The 18,124-nt window shown below is 36.1% G+C and overlaps 2 protein-coding genes and 1 pseudogene across 4 annotated transcripts; all 3 read left to right on the forward strand.

The window, feature by feature from the left end:
• Positions 1-2,915: 2,915 nt before the first annotated feature.
• On the forward strand, positions 2,916-8,593 carry LOC143576355 (protein PHLOEM UNLOADING MODULATOR-like; annotated as a pseudogene). The gene is made up of 4 exons (XR_013142929.1): positions 2,916-3,287; positions 6,230-6,624; positions 7,147-7,325; positions 8,000-8,593. The product of XR_013142929.1 is annotated as a protein PHLOEM UNLOADING MODULATOR-like (transcript).
• Positions 8,594-11,362: 2,769 nt separating this feature from the next.
• Positions 11,363-13,874, forward strand: LOC143576357 (uncharacterized). Its single transcript, XM_077060460.1, has 4 exons — positions 11,363-11,544; positions 13,204-13,292; positions 13,374-13,551; positions 13,635-13,874. The coding sequence occupies exons 1-4, from the start codon at positions 11,368-11,370 to the stop codon at positions 13,695-13,697; spliced, it is 507 nt and encodes a 168-aa protein (XP_076916575.1). The 5' UTR covers positions 11,363-11,367; the 3' UTR covers positions 13,698-13,874.
• A 1,120-nt stretch (positions 13,875-14,994) lies between these two features.
• On the forward strand, positions 14,995-17,550 carry LOC143576358 (protein SET DOMAIN GROUP 41-like). 2 transcript variants are annotated; one of them, XR_013142930.1, is made up of 5 exons: positions 14,995-15,525; positions 15,596-15,693; positions 16,120-16,218; positions 16,294-17,204; positions 17,450-17,550. XR_013142930.1 is itself a non-coding variant. In XM_077060461.1 (4 exons), exons 1-4 carry the CDS (start codon positions 15,006-15,008, stop codon positions 17,083-17,085), a joined length of 1,509 nt encoding a protein of 502 aa, XP_076916576.1. In that variant the 5' UTR covers positions 14,995-15,005; the 3' UTR covers positions 17,086-17,263. The 2 variants fall into 2 exon arrangements, 1 of the variants encoding a protein (XP_076916576.1); XM_077060461.1 differs by lacking the exon at positions 17,450-17,550 and having other exon boundaries at positions 16,294-17,263.
• Positions 17,551-18,124: the final 574 nt, after the last annotated feature.

Raw genomic sequence — 18,124 nt, forward strand, 5'->3', positions numbered from 1 at the left:
TGTTATATTTTTATTTCGGTATAAGTGTTTTTCATTAACATATATTTAAAAGAGCTGTTGTATCACAAGTTAACGAAAGAAATAGGGTAAGGGTAAATGGCCCTTTAATTAATGACCAATTATAGATAGATATTGCTGGAAGAAATGAAAGACACGTACCAAGTAATAGATGGCGTTAAGGAGAATATTCCTTTCAACATGACACCAACAAATCTGATCGAGACAACGATTGTGCTTTTTGTTTATAGAGTAACGTGTTTTTGTTAATACAGTCGTACACTCAACTTTCTCTACTTTAGATAGAAGATAGACCGGTACTACTTTAAGTAAGGGTATGTCGGGTTGGTGGGTTAACGTGTTGAAATGTGTAACCCGACCCCGACCCATGTTACTATTTCGTGTCAAAGATTTCAAACCTAACCCGCACACACATAAATTTGGGTTGACCCGAACATGACATGTTTAACCCATTTATGAAGGAAAATGATTAATGACAAACTAGATTTAATTTAGAGTCGGTAGAATAAATAAGTAGTTTGAATTATTTTTTTAATAAAAATCTTGAAAATGAATTGAAATTACAAATGTTTCATCAAAATAAAAAAAATGAAAAACGTAAAAACAAGGAAATAAAAATATAGTTATAAAGGTCTTTTTTAGGTAGTTAAACTAGGTTAACAAGTCAACCCGTACCGACCCATTTTCACTCGGGTATATTAGTTGGCATGAACCCGGCCCGGTTTTTAAATGGGTTGTGTTAGTGAATCCAAAACTTGTTCTTTTGTTCGTGTTGGGTTCGGGTCATGCCAACAATTGTCACCCATAGTTTGAGGTTATAATCTTTTGAACTAAAAAAAAAACTAAGGGTGTTGTTATTGATGTAGATTGTTGCTTGTGGTTGATAAGGTGAAAAAGACAAAGACTTAGATGTTGATACGAAGTCATGTAGATGTGCATTATACTTTCTAATGGATGTGAATTGATTTGATAAAAGTTTGAAATTGCTAATTAGACGATGATTGACATTAGGTGATGGTAATAAAATATACATGCTGAAGTACTTTCTACATATGAGAAAGTTAATATCGATAAATAGATAAATATGAAAATATTAAGCCTTGCGTTGATGAAAAACAGGTTTGATACTCAACTAGTCATTCTTGTTAAACCTTAGTCTAGGAGCATAAAACAAAATTATCTGTAACAAGTAATGAACTATCAACTCTAACATTACCTAAAATTTTCAAAATCCAAAATAATTTATGTGTAAGAAAAACCCATTGCTCTATATTATGCTTAACAAAAGACCTAGTGATATAAGCATGCATTTTTTTTCAATAAATAACCCTATAATTGTGGCACTTTGCTAAAAAAAAAGTCTTCAGTTAGATAATTTGAATCTGTTTTGAAGGTATCGATTTCATATAATTAAAAGAAGTATATAATGAGGAAAGGGAACAAATCACATGTTTATGTGATTTTAAATCACATAGAGGTGTAACATTCCTTGCACAAAATGTTCAATATTCATTAATTCGTAGGATTATAAGTCCAAGAGATCGAAGAAATTGGGTTATGATGTACAAAACCTCTTCAATTTAGAAAATTATATATCATAAGTGCATGGGTATGCAACCTCCAACTATACAATTGTGTTACTTGTGTATAGGGCTGTGCAACGGTTCAGAACCACGAAAACCGAACCAGAATCGAATATGACTAAAAATTAGAACCGAAACAAGAACCTATTATAGTAAATCGGTTCGGTTCCAGAACCGGTAAAGTCGGTTCTCGCTAATCGGTTCTGGCCAGAACCGTTTCCGTTTTATATTTATCAAATTAATTTAGATTACAACATGAACATCCGTTATATTTCTGGTTAAAACCTATTTGTTGAAGTTAAATAAATCATTAGCAACAATAGATTAAAGGAAGATCATATCATTTTATATTAAATTTTCTTGATAGTTTAAATCAAAATTGATCATGATTGCTAGGTCTTGAACGCAAAGAAAGAAGATTTAAATTAAATAATGATTGAATGAATGCGGTTTAATAAGTTACTATATAAAAAATGGGTATTGGTAAATTTAGTTAAAACGGTTTTAATATTCCGGTTCTTCAGTTCCAAGTCTAGAACCGTCGGTTTTACCCGGAACCGAAACGCGAACCATGTAATGAAAATTATGAGAACCGAGAACCGTAATGTAACACATGTTAGCGGTTCTGAGGCACCGGTTCGGTTTTGGTTTCACGGTTCTGGCGGTTCCGAACCGATTTTTGCTCACCCCTAGCTGGGTTGGATAAGGCTTGGGCTTTCCTATGGGGGGTCTCAAGTTCGAATTCCACTCCAGGCGGCCTTGAGGTACCCGTCACTAATGAAGTTCTACTAAGACAGGGAAGCCGTAGTGGCGCGGGTTCGATCCTGAGGGTCGGCTAAGATCTGTCGCGGACTGAATGGAGGTGTTTTACCGGCGTCATACCTCTTGCGGGGTGGGGTGATGGGTATCCAAATGGGTACCGGGGTAAGGGTTCCCTCCTCCAACCCTTTTTACTTGTGTACAAGTTGAACACACAAAGTACTTCACGTAATCTGTAACACACAACCATATGTCCGGTCCATGGATTTCTCTCACTTGTATCGTATATACCAAAAAACTTAGTGTATATGTACTCTAGTGTGTTAGACCATCGCACTTTTTTTATAACGTCGACTTTCTTGTATGTTAGACCATCGCACTTTTCAATTTGAAGATTCTTTATGCTGTCTTAACCGAACACACGCTGATTTTTCAACAAGACTGTCGTTACTCGATATGAATACATCAAAATTTTTAAAACTAAGTAATAAAATCCATAAGTGTGTTTATTTACCTTTTATATAAAAAGCCCGTGTTGTAAATAATGCAACATGGTCTCAATTAAACTAGCAACAAACAAGGCCTCATTTATGACTCAACTTAACTAACACACACACTCACACACACTCCAATGTCTCGGTCGCCGATACTCCACGGTGGCGGTTTAGGACTCGCCGCCGTGGCGTACATCGCCGTAGACTACCTCCGCCACCTGTCACCGTCATGGCACGAGCTACTCCAGCCGCTGCTGTGGATCATACTCGCACTAATCGCCATCACACGTGTCCCGTTCTACAAGCACTGGTCAGCTGAGCTCCTGTCAGCTCTCGTTTTCATCGCCGCCTTGGTTTTCATGCTCTGCGCGTTGCTATATGAAATGATATCCGTTCGTTCTGTTACCGCTGTTCTCGGTCTCAATTGGCACGGGTAATTACTTAATTAAATAACTGTTTTATTACTTGATTTGTTATTATTGTTTCAAACATCTATTATTTGCCTGAATTAGCAAGTTGTGTACTTTAGATCTGGTAACTGTTTTGGATGTGGATGTAAATTTGAGTGTGAAGTGGCTTCTAGATCTATGTGTGTGACTATTATCTGCTTTTAATTTGGCAGTTTTCCATATTTAGTGTTGCATTTACTAACACATGTGTCATTCTGAACTATCTGTAATTTTACAATAGCGGTAACACTTACTACAATGCAATTCTAGTACATATAATTGATATTTGATGATGCACATATTGGTTTGTTTAATGTTTATTAGAGCATTCTCACTTGATACTCCATATTATTGTGAGTTGGTTTTCTATATTATATATAGTAGTTGCAAGTGGTTGTGAGTGGAAGATACAGAGAAACTTTTATCCATGAGTAAATTTGGAGAAATAAATCAACAAAACAAGACATATGCATTGGTCAAAATGACATAAGACATGGTATATGATATATGGATGCTACTAGCCACTATTAAAAAAGACTAAACAACTATGATTCTAGAAAACATTAATTAGTGAATTATGTGACAATTTTATAGATGGAAACTGGATGACTTGGAAGTTGGAAGCCTATGTGGACATGATAGTTGAAAGCCATGTGGATATCTTGTATTGCTTTAATAGTAAGTAAGATAAGATTTCTCTAGGAGTCCTATAGAGGAAATTACATGGGAAACCTAATCAAACAATATCTACTAAGACCATGAGTAGTCATAACTCTCCACCCTCAGGCATTATGCGCCACGTGACGCCCAGTCAGAGTTATGTTTTTTTACAAAAACAGGGTGTAGTCATAACTCTCTACACCCCTAGACATTATGCGCCACGTGGCGCCCAGTCACTTTTACACCTTTTGTTTTTTTGTTTTTTTACAATTAATCAAAAAGCTTTTAATATAACCCTTCCAAAACCTAAACCTTCCACTTTGGCTATTCATAGCCCCCAACCAGTAACCAAACATCCTTCTTCCTAACCATGTCCTCCGCCGCCACCACTTCCACCGCCGCCGCCGCCACCCTCCCTCGTCTACTCGCCGACAAAACATCCCCGTCTTTCCTTAAACCCACCCTCTTCAAACCCTTATCCAAACCCACACCCCTTTTCACCCTCAAAGCCAAAAACCCAATCTCCGACATTGTTTTTCACTCCTCCGAGCCGTCTCCGACGACGAAATCGCCTGTAGGTATATGTTTTGTCAACGAACAAGAACACACCGGATATATCCTCAACGGATATATTTTTGATTTTTGAGCCCCTTTCTCGCGTTTTATACAAAACGCCGGAAAAAATCAAAACCCCTAAACGCCCGGGGTGGGGGGGCGGTGTGCCCCTGGCGTTATACCTCAAAACGCCTTCGAAAACGTCCCATTACGGATGGTCTAATTATGGTAATAATATAACAATATTGAACCCTAATAATATATTCTCTAATAGATTGTGAATGAAAGAATGAAAGATGTTATGTCTGCTGGAGATAATTATTTATACATATTGATAAACTAGCCGGGTGCCCGCACGATGCAGCGGGGGCGCGCGCAACTCCACAGTGAACGCATAGTCCGTATCGGTACCTACGTCACCTGGTGACAGTGCACACGTAGCCTAAAATTGGACCGCGTAACTCGTGCAAAGCCAGTTGCGTGTTATCAAATATTGAACACGCGTAACCCGGCGGGAATGCACGTTACCGACATTGGAACATGCTTAACCAACACCACGCGTGTAATTCATGGCGATTAACAGTGTAGGGTGCTACGTGGGACTGGACACGTATTTATCGGCCCCGGTATATGTAAACAACGGTATCCGCGTAGCTTGTAACGAAAATCAAAAGGCAAACATTAAATATACATCATCTGAAATACATCATTTTTTTAAACCAATCCATTTTGGCCCCAAACCTGTTCTGACTCGACATCGTTCTGACCTGGCCCTTTCTACTCGAACCCGAACCAAATTAACAATTTTTTTTGTATTGACTCATTCCGACCCTATTGTACTTTTAAAAATGACTTGAGCTCGCCCGACTCAACCTGTTACTCGGTTCCAAATCGTAAGCGCGTAACATGTTAACGTTTTAAAACTAAAAAAACTATAGCAATATCATACTCAAATCAATGAGAATAAAATGCTCGTTTTTATGATGTATTTTTTTTGAAAAAACATTAACCTATGAAAAAGTTATGGTCGTTCAAAAGTCGTGGGGTAATTGGTTTTGATTTAGGGGGCATGTGTGTAACTATTATTAAACTTTACAAAAAACGTAATGAAGTTGAGGGACTAAAGTTGTAAGTATACGTTAAAAGAAAGAAAGTTGTAAAGACTTAAATACCCTTAAATTCTATATTTTTTATGCATTATTTGTTGTATATAAAGCATTGAGTTTGGTACCTCTTAAAATTTAAGAGGTCCCTAACTCATGCTTTATATATAGATATAGATATAGATATAGATAGTTTCCTTCTCTTCAGCAATATGAATCTGTTGGATATTGAACTTCAGTATGTATACACTCCGTATCCAAGTGTTTCAGGGAATATTTGGAGTGATCTGATAGGACTTAACACAAGTAATGGACAGAGTAGATTCTATATACAAACAGAACAATTAGTGAGTGCGTAATTTGGACCATTGCACCTCTTAAAATAGGCGGCAGTTGGTTAACTAACTTAAATAACTGTTTTTTGATCTATTAATGGAAGAGCTATCATAACGTACTATTGATAATAGCTAACTACAATAACAACAACAATAATAATTAAGTCTAGATTATATATTTAAGAATGTCCATGAAACATTTCTTTTTATTATTGCATTTCTTACAGAAAACAAACAAATAGAAATGCAGCTCTGATTTTACTATTCTTTCAGGAATACTCCTCCTCTTCCTGACACCGGACAATGGATCTTGCTAGGACTGAACGAGAAACTTCCACAAGTGATTGTAAATATATTGAGGGCTCGAATTGTTGGATTGCATCATTACCTGATGTTGTTTGTAATGCTTGCTTTCTCTGTGCTATTTGGCTCTATAGAAGCTCCTGGTCTTGGGATTGGTGCACGCTACATGTTCACTATGGCGGTAGGTCGCCTTTTGCGGGCCATAAGTTTTGCATCCACAATTTTGCCATCACCTCGACCTTGGTGTGCTGCAACTCGGTTTGACGTCCCTCAACATCCGCACCGTTGGGCACAGAAGTTTTATGTCCCGTATGCGTCTGACTCCAATGCTATAAGAAATGTCATTCATTATGATATGGTGTATGGTATGTTCTCATGAGGCTTCTTTTTTAGTCATGTATCCAATAGTTTCATGCATAAACATTCTCCACCAAGAAATAAGATCTTTAAAAATAGTTAAGAAATATAATTTTCTGAAAACATGTATGCCACTCTTTGATATTATATTACAAAAACCAACTGATGAACACTTGGCTCTCACATTTTTTAACTATGTATCTATAGGTTTGAGTTTGTATGTATTCTTTTGTTTTTTTTAAGTTTCATTTTCACCCCATATACTATATGTAATATGACTTTAACCCATTTAGTTTGACTAATTTGATCTTTCGCTGATAATTTTCGTTCGCTGACAACTTTTGTGTAATGTAACCATCATGAATAAACTTCTTAGTTTTGCAAAACACGTCGAGAATTTTTCACTACCAGTCTGACTCTCAAAGTGGTAGCTTGCAACGTTATGTTTCTAATTTTTATTTGATTAGGTTGATACTATTGTAAACATTATTTTGTGCACACATTAACAGCATGTTGATATATTTTATCAGATAATGGTGTTGTGCAAGAGGATGAATATAGACCAAATTGGGGGTTGATGAGCTTCCTTGCTGATTTCTCGGGTGAGTCAGCATGGATCAATTTGCTGAAGAAAGCCGGAGGCGGGTGCAATGATCTTCTATACAGTGGGCACATGCTTGTTGCAGTCCTTACAGCCATGGCCTGGACGGTATGTCATAATTTGAACGCCACTTTTTACCCCTTTACAATTTGACCACCAATGTTTTTAGCAATATACCTCCCTCAAGTTTCAATAAACCTACAATAGTGACCTTCAACTTTAGTATATATTTTTATTTTAAGTTTCAATTTCACCCCTTATACTACAAATAACATACACTTTGATCATTTAACTTGATTTTCTCCAATAACCTGTGTTCGTTAACATTTCTTAGATATCTAATTACACTTTTTTTTGTCAACATTCCAATATAAATTTTATCGAAAACATAGTTGTATTAAAAAAAAGAATATTTTTGGTTTCTCAAATAATACCAGCGGTACGCCGGTATCAGTATTCATTTTTATGCTTTCATTTTATCATTTGATTTATTTTTTTCTCTAATAACCTGCATTTGTTAGCTTTTTAAAAAAAATTGTATTACCAACATTTGTATGGGGATCAATATTATCAAAACCAGTACCAGTAATCGTTTTTAAGGTTTTTGATCAATGTAAAAACGTGTCGATATCATTTTGGGTATATCATGACTTTATGTTTTGGGTTTTCTCTTTTGGTTGCTACACTGAGTGCCAATATTGTACTGGTACCGTAACAAACCGAACCGATTACAATGATGCATAACAAGGTGTACTTAATGAGTTGAATCGGGTGTAATGTAGGAAGCATATGGAGGTTTGAGTTCGGTTTTCATATGGATGCTTGTAGCCCATAGTGCCCAAAGAGAAATAAGGGAAAGACATCACTACACGGTCGACTGCATTGTAGCAATCTATGTGGGCATCATGTTGTGGAAGATGACGGGTTTTTGTGGCCACTTAACAGCAAAAGATCAAGACTAAAGAAGTTAGAAAAGATTGAGGGTAAGCTTTATCAAGCTGCAAAAGATTCTGATTTGGAACAAGTACGGGACCTACTAGAACAGGTAGGCTCCACAGCCAAGGATCAAGTTGGTAAAGAGAGGGCTATGCGGTTTTTTGCTGGCGGGACCATCGTTTTCGCACTCACGGTCGTTGTTTTGGCGTTTGTTTTAACCAGTGACGGGTAGGCTTAGTTGTTGATGTGCGATTTTAGACCACGGATATAGGTGATAACTGAAATTCAATTGTTTAGTTGTATCTGTGTTGAGGGAACGGATTGATAGTTTTTTGTTCTTCATTTGTAATATGTTGTATAAGAAATGAAATTTGGTTACCACTTCTTTGATATTGATTAAAGGGTACAAGTGATTATACTGTCATTAGTTACTCACACAACTAACATTTGACCTACAAAACATCTGATTGGTGAATAAAATAATACGAAAGAGGGTACGTTTAATTAGCAGCACCCTTACAAATATGACATAAGGAATCTTAAACATTTTCTATCTACATAAGTAACGTATCTATATAAAAGATTTACATAAGCTCTTGCGTTATCACAGAACAAATCATTAATTTTAATAATTACATTTATATATGATTCCTTGTCTAAAGTTAGTAAAATCAACATTTATTATAGAAGCATGTCTTGGTACAAACTCGTTTGAAGCACGTGCAGTTGCTTGACCTAATACCTTATTCAATAGACATACCATATGACTTGGTATAATGTTAGTTGGGCATAACATGTTATCGGTAAAGATCAACATACAATTAATCGTTTACATACTCGTGTTGTTCAATGTTCACTAGTGCATTATGGTGTATGACACATGAAAATAATTTACAAACATTTAAATTAGGAATCTAACTATTTATTATCAACGTGACTATACATAAGATTTCGTTCCTAACATAATTTCTCACTCAATTCATAACAACGTTTTCACTCCACGCAACTTTGAGTATCACATCAACTTCTAGCTTATTCAAAACTCGCATTAAGATAAGTGGTCTTCAAAAAGTGAAAAAGGATTGATTTGGGTTGTTGGGTTGGTTAACCCATGCACAACTTTAATAGAAGTATTGATCTTTTGTTTATATTTTGTTTGGGCTTCTTTGACCTGGGATCAGTGGAAACCTTGGTTGCCATTGGGGGTCTTTAGACATAGTTTTACTATGATTTTTCCAAATTTATTTGCTGGAGATGTACTTAGGAAACAAGTTTTCATATCTTTAAATATATGGACAACATGATATAAACTCACCCCAACCCATTCTTTATATTTTTCCTTAGTTAAACAAGTCATATTAGTTTAAGTTCAATACTTTTTTGATTTTTGTTTTTAATTTCGAATATTTAAGTAATAACATGAAAAAAAAAATCAGATTAAGTAGACTGGGATTTATGTCATCACATGAATATACAAGTTGTGATTTTTCAGTTGTTTCGTGTTTGGATTCATATAACATCCTTGAGTTCGTGTTGGGTATGATATTTCAATTCATAAAAAACCCTATAAATAAAAGGAATGGTACCTTCATATGTCAACAAATAAATATATAACTTTACGCATCATTAACTTAAAAAAAGACATTTGAGCAAGTTCATGTGTGCAAGCAAACCTTTCATTGTACTTTATAGGTAACACAATTATTTTCATACAATATGTTGCACATGACACGCATCATAAGGTCTTACTATATCCTTTGATTATGCTAACACAAAATAATCAAAACCACATTTACACAAACGTCAACGTGCCTTGATAAGTTGTTTAAAATTCCCATATATTTGGTATTTCACCTAAACTCGTGGTTTGAGTCAAAGACTCTTATACCCACTAGACAAAAAAGATATAACTATTTTATACTTTGTAATCAAAACTAACATAACACATACTGGCGTTTGGTTTAAGAAACAACTTTTGGAGTGTACGCTTTGGTTAGCCAAAAAATTTATACAAGTTAAGGATACATTGCTAATAAAAGTACTTCGAATTAATTACACAAATAGTCGTCACCTTGGTATGCCCTAATTTGGGATTGGTTTCCGCTATTAAAAAATTACACCGTCTGTTCACTTGTTTGCTAAAATGTCACACCAATGACCCTTTAGTGTCAAGAGACGTTATGTAAGTTTTTAATAACGAAAATCAAAATTATAGTTTTAAGGTTTGTTTGGTATGAAGTAATGGAATAAATGGAGGAATGAAATGAATGAGGTAATGAAATGGACAAGGGAATGAAAATGATCATTACCTACTTATTTGGTTTTCATATAGGAATTGAATGATTCATCATTTTATTAGTATTATTATTAATATTAATAATAATAAATAATAATACAAATACTAATAATAACTAGTTTTTGGACTGCATTGTGGTGATATTATTAAACCGAATAAAAATAATCGTAAAAACGTGAATCACGTATGCATGTTATGAAGTGTTTTTAATTCATCATATTTAAATTAATAATAATGTTCATAATATAATAATAATATTGCACTGTATTATACAAATCAATAATATTAAAAATACAATGGCAACAACGATAGTAATAATAATAATAATAAATGTTGTCTTTTTCCATTAACAACTTTTATCAAATAATGAAAATACTTAAAAAAAAAAAAAGAATTTCATTTCTTAGGAATGATCAATTCCATTACTTCATTACAACCAAACATGCTTAATTTCATTCATTTGGAATGATTTATTTCATTCCGCATTTCATTTTTCATACCAAACGCTACCTTAGTATATACAAGTATACCCCAGTGAATAACCCATCTTAATGGAGACCCCCCTCCCCTCTCGTTTTTTCACTCAATGTCTAAATTTACATGTTTTGTCAAAATATTTTGAACCCCCCCCCCCTCCCAACACACGCCCCTCCCTTGGCGTTTTCTTCCAAAGTTCGGCACTAAGTAATTCCATAATATGTGATGCATTTTTTTGATAGTTTGAGAAGGTTGAGGACTTAAAAAGAAAGTAAATATTTATTCCTGAAAACCCGAGGGTTGAAGTCTCACACACACACACACACACACACACACACACACACCAGCAACAGATTCCATATCATATCATATCATATCATCTCTCTCGTCTTCCTTGTTTTTCTTTCTGTTTCACACTCCATCCAAATATATCTCCTTCCAATGGCCGTTTCTCTACCAACATCCACCACTTCCAATCATATCACGCTCTTAACTTCATCCTCTTCTGCCTCATCGTCAAAGCTTTCCAGTTTATCATCGCTGCAATGTCACTCAAGGCTTCCTCTTCACACGCTCACTTATCATCGCCTTACATCTAAGCCTCGAACGCTTCACATAGTAATCTCCGATTCTTATCTTCTTCTATAGCCTATATTGCTATTGCTCTTATTTTTATGCTGTAGCATTAAGTCAACTCTAAATTAGGTATTTTATTTGTGCGATTAGGTTTTTTGCTTTCAGAAAATTGTTATTTAAATGAGTATAATATATTTGATAGTAAGAATTAATTAAGCATTTAGTTTAATTGAATTAGGATATGATAGAAGCTCAATATGTGCGGTGTGAGTTTCTGTTATAATAGGTTATTATATGTGTATTGAATAATTTCTTCTGTTTGGCAATTTGAGCCCGTATGATTCTAGTTAGATATAATCGAATACAAATAGACCAGAAAAAGTCAAATGTAAACTGCAACCTCTATGTCTTGCGAGAATATCAGATGGAATATTGAGGAACTTGATGATTCTCATACAAGGTTTGTGAATTCAAATTAGGATGTTATTTGAAATAGCTAAAACTCAAAGGTGAGATGATATTTGCTTAAAGAGATCGATAATCCTTGCTTGATTAATCATGCCATCCTTGAGACAAAAAAACATGCTTATGAATGGAGATGAAGTATCATATGCTCTGAATGATACAAATATACAATAATAATAAATGGAAGTAAGCTCATGAGCATTATACTAAACTATGGGTGGAGGTTTTTCAAGCATTAGTTGAGATTTTAGACATGGTTTTGGGAAATCAATCAGGTTTTATGTCAAAAATGGGATTGACAACAGATATTATTTCTTGAATATATGAAAGGAGATAATTATAATGCTTTATACATCATCATCATCATCATCATCTTGCTCAGTATATCCCATCAATAGCAAAGCTATAGTAGGGTCTGAGGAGGGTAAGATGTAGACAGCCTTACCTCTACCCTTTAGGAATAGAGAGGCTGCTTCCGGTGAGACCCCCGGCTCGATATAATGATTTATACACTATGCTGGAAAAGAAGTATGGTAGTGATAAAAAAAAATTTGAGAAGAAAGTTAATTAGAATAATACTAGTGTGTTTGAAGATATGATGTGCTCATAGTAATAAGAATGAAAACATGTGATGATGCTATAGGCTTTGCTCCAAAGTCAGCATCATTTTTTGTTTTGCTTATAAGCGAGCTAACAAGATGATTATGCTTTTCATAGATACTTTTTTGCCCCACGATGAAAAAAACCCTCTTTTAGAGGCGATAACTTTGCTATAAGCCTATAACCCAACTGCAAGTTGAAAGTGTTTTATATGCTAGATTCAGCTTTCTGGACATACAGGAAATGGTTTTTGTGTTATTTTAAACTGAAGAAAGCATAACATTATGCACTGTAGTGCTGCTTTTTTTTCTTTTTTCTTTTTTGTTTCCTTTTTTTTAAATTTTTTTTGCAAGTGTTCAAAAGTTACATATTTCACATCTTGTAGGCTTTAATGTCTCAGGAAGGTACTCTATTAGTTTTCATGTATATGTGTACAACTGCTCTATGCTATAAGCATTTTCTACTTCCTAGTGGTAGTTTGAATCAAATTTGATCACAATTGAAATTTTGAGCATAAAGGAGAAAAATGAAATTTTGAGAGTCCATGGCAATGAATGCATTGATGCTTTGCTGTAACTGGTGATTGTCTAATTTGATACTTTGGAAAAAAGGAAAAACTAACTGCTGATGAATCAGGTTGCAGCAAAGAAGCAAACGTTTTCGTCTCTGGATGACCTACTTGAAAAGGCTGAGAAGCCCGTGTTGGTTGACTTTTATGCAACCTGGTAATACTCTTATCTCCCTCTGTATGTGTTCTTTCTTAAGTTATGTGAAAATGAAATTATAATTATACATATTACTTGCAGGTGTGGCCCGTGCCAGTTTATGGGTCCTATACTGAACGAAGTGAGTGTTAGCATGGGAGACAGTCTCCAGGTGGTGAAGATTGATACTGAAAAATATCCTGAAATTGCAAGCAAGTATAACATTGAGGCCTTACCGACTTTCATCTTGTTCAAGGATGGAAAACCATGCGACCGTTTTGTAAGTGTTTTTTTTTCATTTTTATGAAACAAAACTGGCCAAAATTGTTGTAACAAATCGAATGTTATATTGATTGGTTTCAGGAAGGAGCAATGGCAGCAAAGCAGCTCATCGAGAGAATTGAGACTACCCTGGCAAAGAGTTAACGGAAGGAGCTTTACATTTCAAAATTGCTACTTGGATTGAATATTTTTATTAGTGGTTTTTCAACTCCATTTCTGGTTAATAGAAAGTCTGTTTTTACATTTATAATCATAATCATGTATGTTCATTCAAACAAATTTAAAAACAGTTGGCTCGTAAAAGATCTTTTTTTATATAGGTTTTTGAAAACAAATTTGTACTTGTGGGTCTTTTATGTTTAATTGATACGGGGGCATCTCATATCGGGCAAGTGAAAAAAGTTCGTAACTGGTTCAAATAGTAGGGTAATACAGTGGGCTAAGGCTTTGATGGTGTAGCAGGCAACTAGCAGGGGCTCCGTCAAGAGATTAAATCCTACAGTAGACAGGTTTGGTGGATGTAGCTGTTTAAAAACGGAGGATTTGGAGCCTGGAATCTGGATTGTCAAATTATGAATGGCTCATTTGTATATTAATGCAAAAGTGGTTGTAGGTTCGAGGCCCATGACCCAGGCTAAGAGGTTAGTCACATCTAGGAGTCTTAAGTCAGGCCCTTTAAAAGCAACTCAAGGTAAAAAGTCTTTACAAAATAGCAGATGGTCTAATAATTAGGAAGAGGGTGGTGGTTGTGGAGGGACTTAAAAATCAAGTGTTACGTCACGTTAAGGCTTTACTTTTTTAATAACGTGCTGTGATTTAAAGTCCATTATTGCTTTAGAGCCGCACCTTTAGCATTTGGCCCCACTATATGCCGAAAATATACCTTGCCAGTTGCCACCCGGGTAACATGTTGAAGCTCCTCTCTGACTGCCGGTGTGCTAATCTTTAAAGCCATGCCACATTAGCTTTTGAAGCCCCTTTTCCATCTCACAACAAGAAGCCTAATTAGGAACCTAAAGCCCTTGAGCTTCTGAGTTGTTTTTATAAGCTTGTGTGTGGTACCTTAAACGAGTCAACACTCGAGCGTAGATGTAAATTGTGAAATTATAGTTCGAATTTAATAACGTTAAGCTCATTAAGACAATAAGACTCAACAAGCTTAAAAAAAACTTCTCATACAAAGTTAGAGCAAGGGTGAAGCTTGTACTGTGCTCAGCTAGCTTCAGCCACCCCCGTTTCTTTGCTCAGTAGTGTAAATTTATGCGTTTTCGTCCAAAATCTTTTATATGTAGTGTAAATCTATCCGCTTTCGTCCAAAAATTTTGAGCATGGGCACCCAAGTTTATGAAGTTTTTTATACTTACTAGTCGTCCAAGCTTAGCTTGTTTTGAGCTTTTTATCCGTCCACGGTGTGGTCGGGTATTTCTGCTTATCGGTTGGGCAAGGAGAGACATGGAGATGGTTGCAGCAGAAAGCATCGGAGGCGGAGTAGACCTAACGCCACCACTCTCACCAATCTCCTACTCTCTCCACGACTCTTTCCTTCAATCCTCCGACATCCGCACCGCCCACCTCTTACTCCTCCAAACCAAACGCCCAATCAAATCTCACCACCGTCTTCACGGCCTCATGACCAACCGTCACAATCTCCTCCTTACATCCACCGTTCACGACGACCTCTCTACCTCAATCAAAAACGACGCTATGGCCATTGCAAAAACAGAGGATGTAACACTCGAAGAAGCAGAGGCTGTGTTATGCGTGGTGCTAACAAACGCCGTGGAGGTGCAGGATAGCACCGGTCAATCGGTTGGGATTGCGGTGTACGATACGACTTTCTCCTGGATTAACCACAGCTGTTCTCCAAATGCCTGCTACCGCTTCCTCCCGCCCGAGGCTCCGAGTAATGGCCAACGGTGTCTCATCGTTCCAGCGTGTTCTGAACCGATTGACGATTCTGAGTTGTTAATAGGTAAGGTGACTTGATTGAATTGGTACTGTTGTGTGGATGTGGAATTTACTTTTTGTGTTATATGACGCAGGATCGAGTGGTGGTCCGAGACTAGTTGTTAGGAGTATAAAACCGATAGAGAAAGGGGAGCCGGTTACCATCTCGTACACGGACCTGCTACAGCCGAAGGTGAACAGATATAACATAAAATGATTATTAAACAAACGCACGATCAAACTTAGTAAAATAGTACTCATAGGAAGCTATTGGTAGAGTATAAAGGATTGTAATTAGACGGTCAGGAACGAGTTTTGGTAATCTTAGTCTTATACTTGATTTAAAACCTGGTCTCATACCGGGCCTAATACAATCAGTGAATCAGGCATAGTTTGTTAAGAAATACAAGTTTTTTCTTACCATTCTAGTTGTTATATCATTTTATGTTTATAACAACTAAAATATATTAATTATGATGAATTACATACATATTAGAGTCATCATAAAAATGTTTGAAATATTTCAAAAATGTTAAATTCATGATGATATAAGTTCTACTTACCCTAAAAAACCATTATTTAAAATGAAATCTTTCTGTTCTGCTATGTTATATTCTAGGAGTTGAGACAATCAGAGCTGTGGTCCAAGTACCGATTCACATGTTGCTGTCATCGGTGTGTTGCAAATCCTTTAACCTATGTTGATCAGCGTCTACAGGTAACAACTTTTGTGATGACATACAACTATACAAGGACAGATTTTGATGATAAATATATTCTCTATGTTTTCTAGGAAACTTGTGGGAGCAATAATGAGTTTCTTACAGAATACATAGATGATGCTATTGATGATTATCTATTGTACGATGATGCTGAATCTTGTTGCAAGAAGCTTGAGGATGCTCTTTTAAATCATGAACTTAAGTTACATCCACAAAACCATTTGTGTTTAAACGCGTACACGACTCTTGCTTCCGCATATTCGAGTGCAAGTGCAATCGCAATCGCAATGGAGGATGAAGATGGTTTGAAAATGAAGCGATTCAGCGCTGCGTACTCTCTCTTACTCGCACTACTAACTCATGATCTTTATCTCAACGAATCTAGTTTAGCTGTTTCTGTGTCAAATTTTTGGGTCGGTGCTGGCGAATCATTAATAAATCTCGCTAAATATTTAGTGTCTTCTGGTTCGAGTAAATTGGTTTTAAAGTGTGAATGTGGGTTAATAGATGTATATGAAGAAGCTAGTTTTGAGGTATCGAAGGAGAAGGTTTTCAAGTGTATGATTGACGTAATAAGAGGGGTGAATGTGTGGAAGTTTTTGGTAGTTGGAAACGGTTATTTAGAAGTTGTTAAAGATCTCATGGATTTGAGATGGTTTGAGTCAACGAAGACAGTGGCTGAAAATGTTTCATCATTTTCAAATGTCTGTGACTACCAAGATGTTTTCGGGTTAGGTGCTCATTGTTTGTTATATGGAGGGATTCTGTCCAACATTAGTGGTGGACGCAATTCATATTTGAGTTGTTATGTTCGACAGCTTTTGTGTGAATTATCGATTATGAAGTATGATGGGAGAATTTAGGGGCTGTTTGGTAGCTTTTAATGATTCTGTTAAGAGATTATCTCTGAATCGGTCAGAGGTAGAGTGTGTTTGGTTCATTAAAAAGGCACATCTCAATGGTTCATGGATCCTCTTAATGGGTAAGTTTCAAAATTATAGCGAGTTTACGTTAAGTTTTACTATGACCAATCTACTGTTATCCATTGTATGATCTTTTTCACAACCTTGTCGTCTAGTACTTTAGAACTGCAAACTCAAACCCCTCGTTCCTTAAGCGTAGACGCAAACACTTGTGTAATTTTCGACATTTTCGTATATGTGGTCATATTTTAGCTGTTTGAAGTTTAAGTTTTCTGAAATTATTTTGTGAATTTGTCTTATTTAGGGGTCTAAATACACTGTTTTATATGGAAAGCACCATTGAGCTGCTTACCACGAAATCTGCTTTGGCAGCTAGTGGTATTTGGATTACTACTGACGTGTGTGATGGGTGGATGTTTCTCTGAAACCGTGGATCATCTACTAGCAGCTTGCGTCTCGGTTCGATTGATTTGGTCAAGCATCCTTAGTTGCGTTAGTGTCCAAGTTAATACCCACTATGGGACGATCAAAGAGTTGATGGAGCTCCCCGAAAAGGCACATTTTAATTTTTACCTCAGATGAATAACAAGTGATAGCCGAAAGACAAGGGTACATGCACCGATCAGCCGGTGTCCCGATGATTGAGTGCTATGTGCCTTATGTCCAAGGCTAGATGCAAAACTACTATCGAGCCGGGGGTCTCACCGAAAGCAGCCTCTCTATCCTTATAGGGTAGAGGTAAGGCTGTCTACATCTTACCCTCCTCAGACCCTACCATAGCTTTGCTATTGGTGGGATATACTGAGTACGATGATGATGACGACGACGACGACGACGACTTATTTGAAGAGTAATATACGAGCTTATTCTCTACAATAAATCGGTCTCACTTGTAGAGGTAATTTTCCCATTTTGGATTGGAAGAAGTGACTCGGTTTTAATTTTATCGTATTTTGTTTCTGCTTTATATATTTTGTAT

This window comes from Bidens hawaiensis, unplaced genomic scaffold, assembly GCF_021521415.1.
Source record: "Bidens hawaiensis isolate Kalapana, Puna unplaced genomic scaffold, B.hawaiensis_p1.1 tig00028074_1, whole genome shotgun sequence".
NCBI classification, from domain to species: domain Eukaryota; kingdom Viridiplantae; phylum Streptophyta; class Magnoliopsida; order Asterales; family Asteraceae; genus Bidens; species Bidens hawaiensis.

What these genes read in the sequence shown, in the direction of transcription:
- LOC143576357 (XM_077060460.1), top strand. Translation starts at nt 11,368, where the DNA reads ATGGCCGTTTCTCTACCAACATCCACCACTTCCAATCATATCACGCTC. An exon ending in AGCCTCGAACGCTTCACATA is followed by an intron (nt 11,545 to 13,203) that starts GTAATCTCCGAT and finishes CTGATGAATCAG; the next exon opens with GTTGCAGCAAAGAAGCAAAC. An exon ending in GAAAACCATGCGACCGTTTT is followed by an intron (nt 13,552 to 13,634) that starts GTAAGTGTTTTT and finishes GATTGGTTTCAG; the next exon opens with GAAGGAGCAATGGCAGCAAA.
- LOC143576358 (XM_077060461.1), top strand. Translation starts at nt 15,006, where the DNA reads ATGGAGATGGTTGCAGCAGAAAGCATCGGAGGCGGAGTAGACCTAACG. An exon ending in CGATTCTGAGTTGTTAATAG is followed by an intron (nt 15,526 to 15,595) that starts GTAAGGTGACTT and finishes TATATGACGCAG; the next exon opens with GATCGAGTGGTGGTCCGAGA. An exon ending in ATGTTGATCAGCGTCTACAG is followed by an intron (nt 16,219 to 16,293) that starts GTAACAACTTTT and finishes TATGTTTTCTAG; the next exon opens with GAAACTTGTGGGAGCAATAA.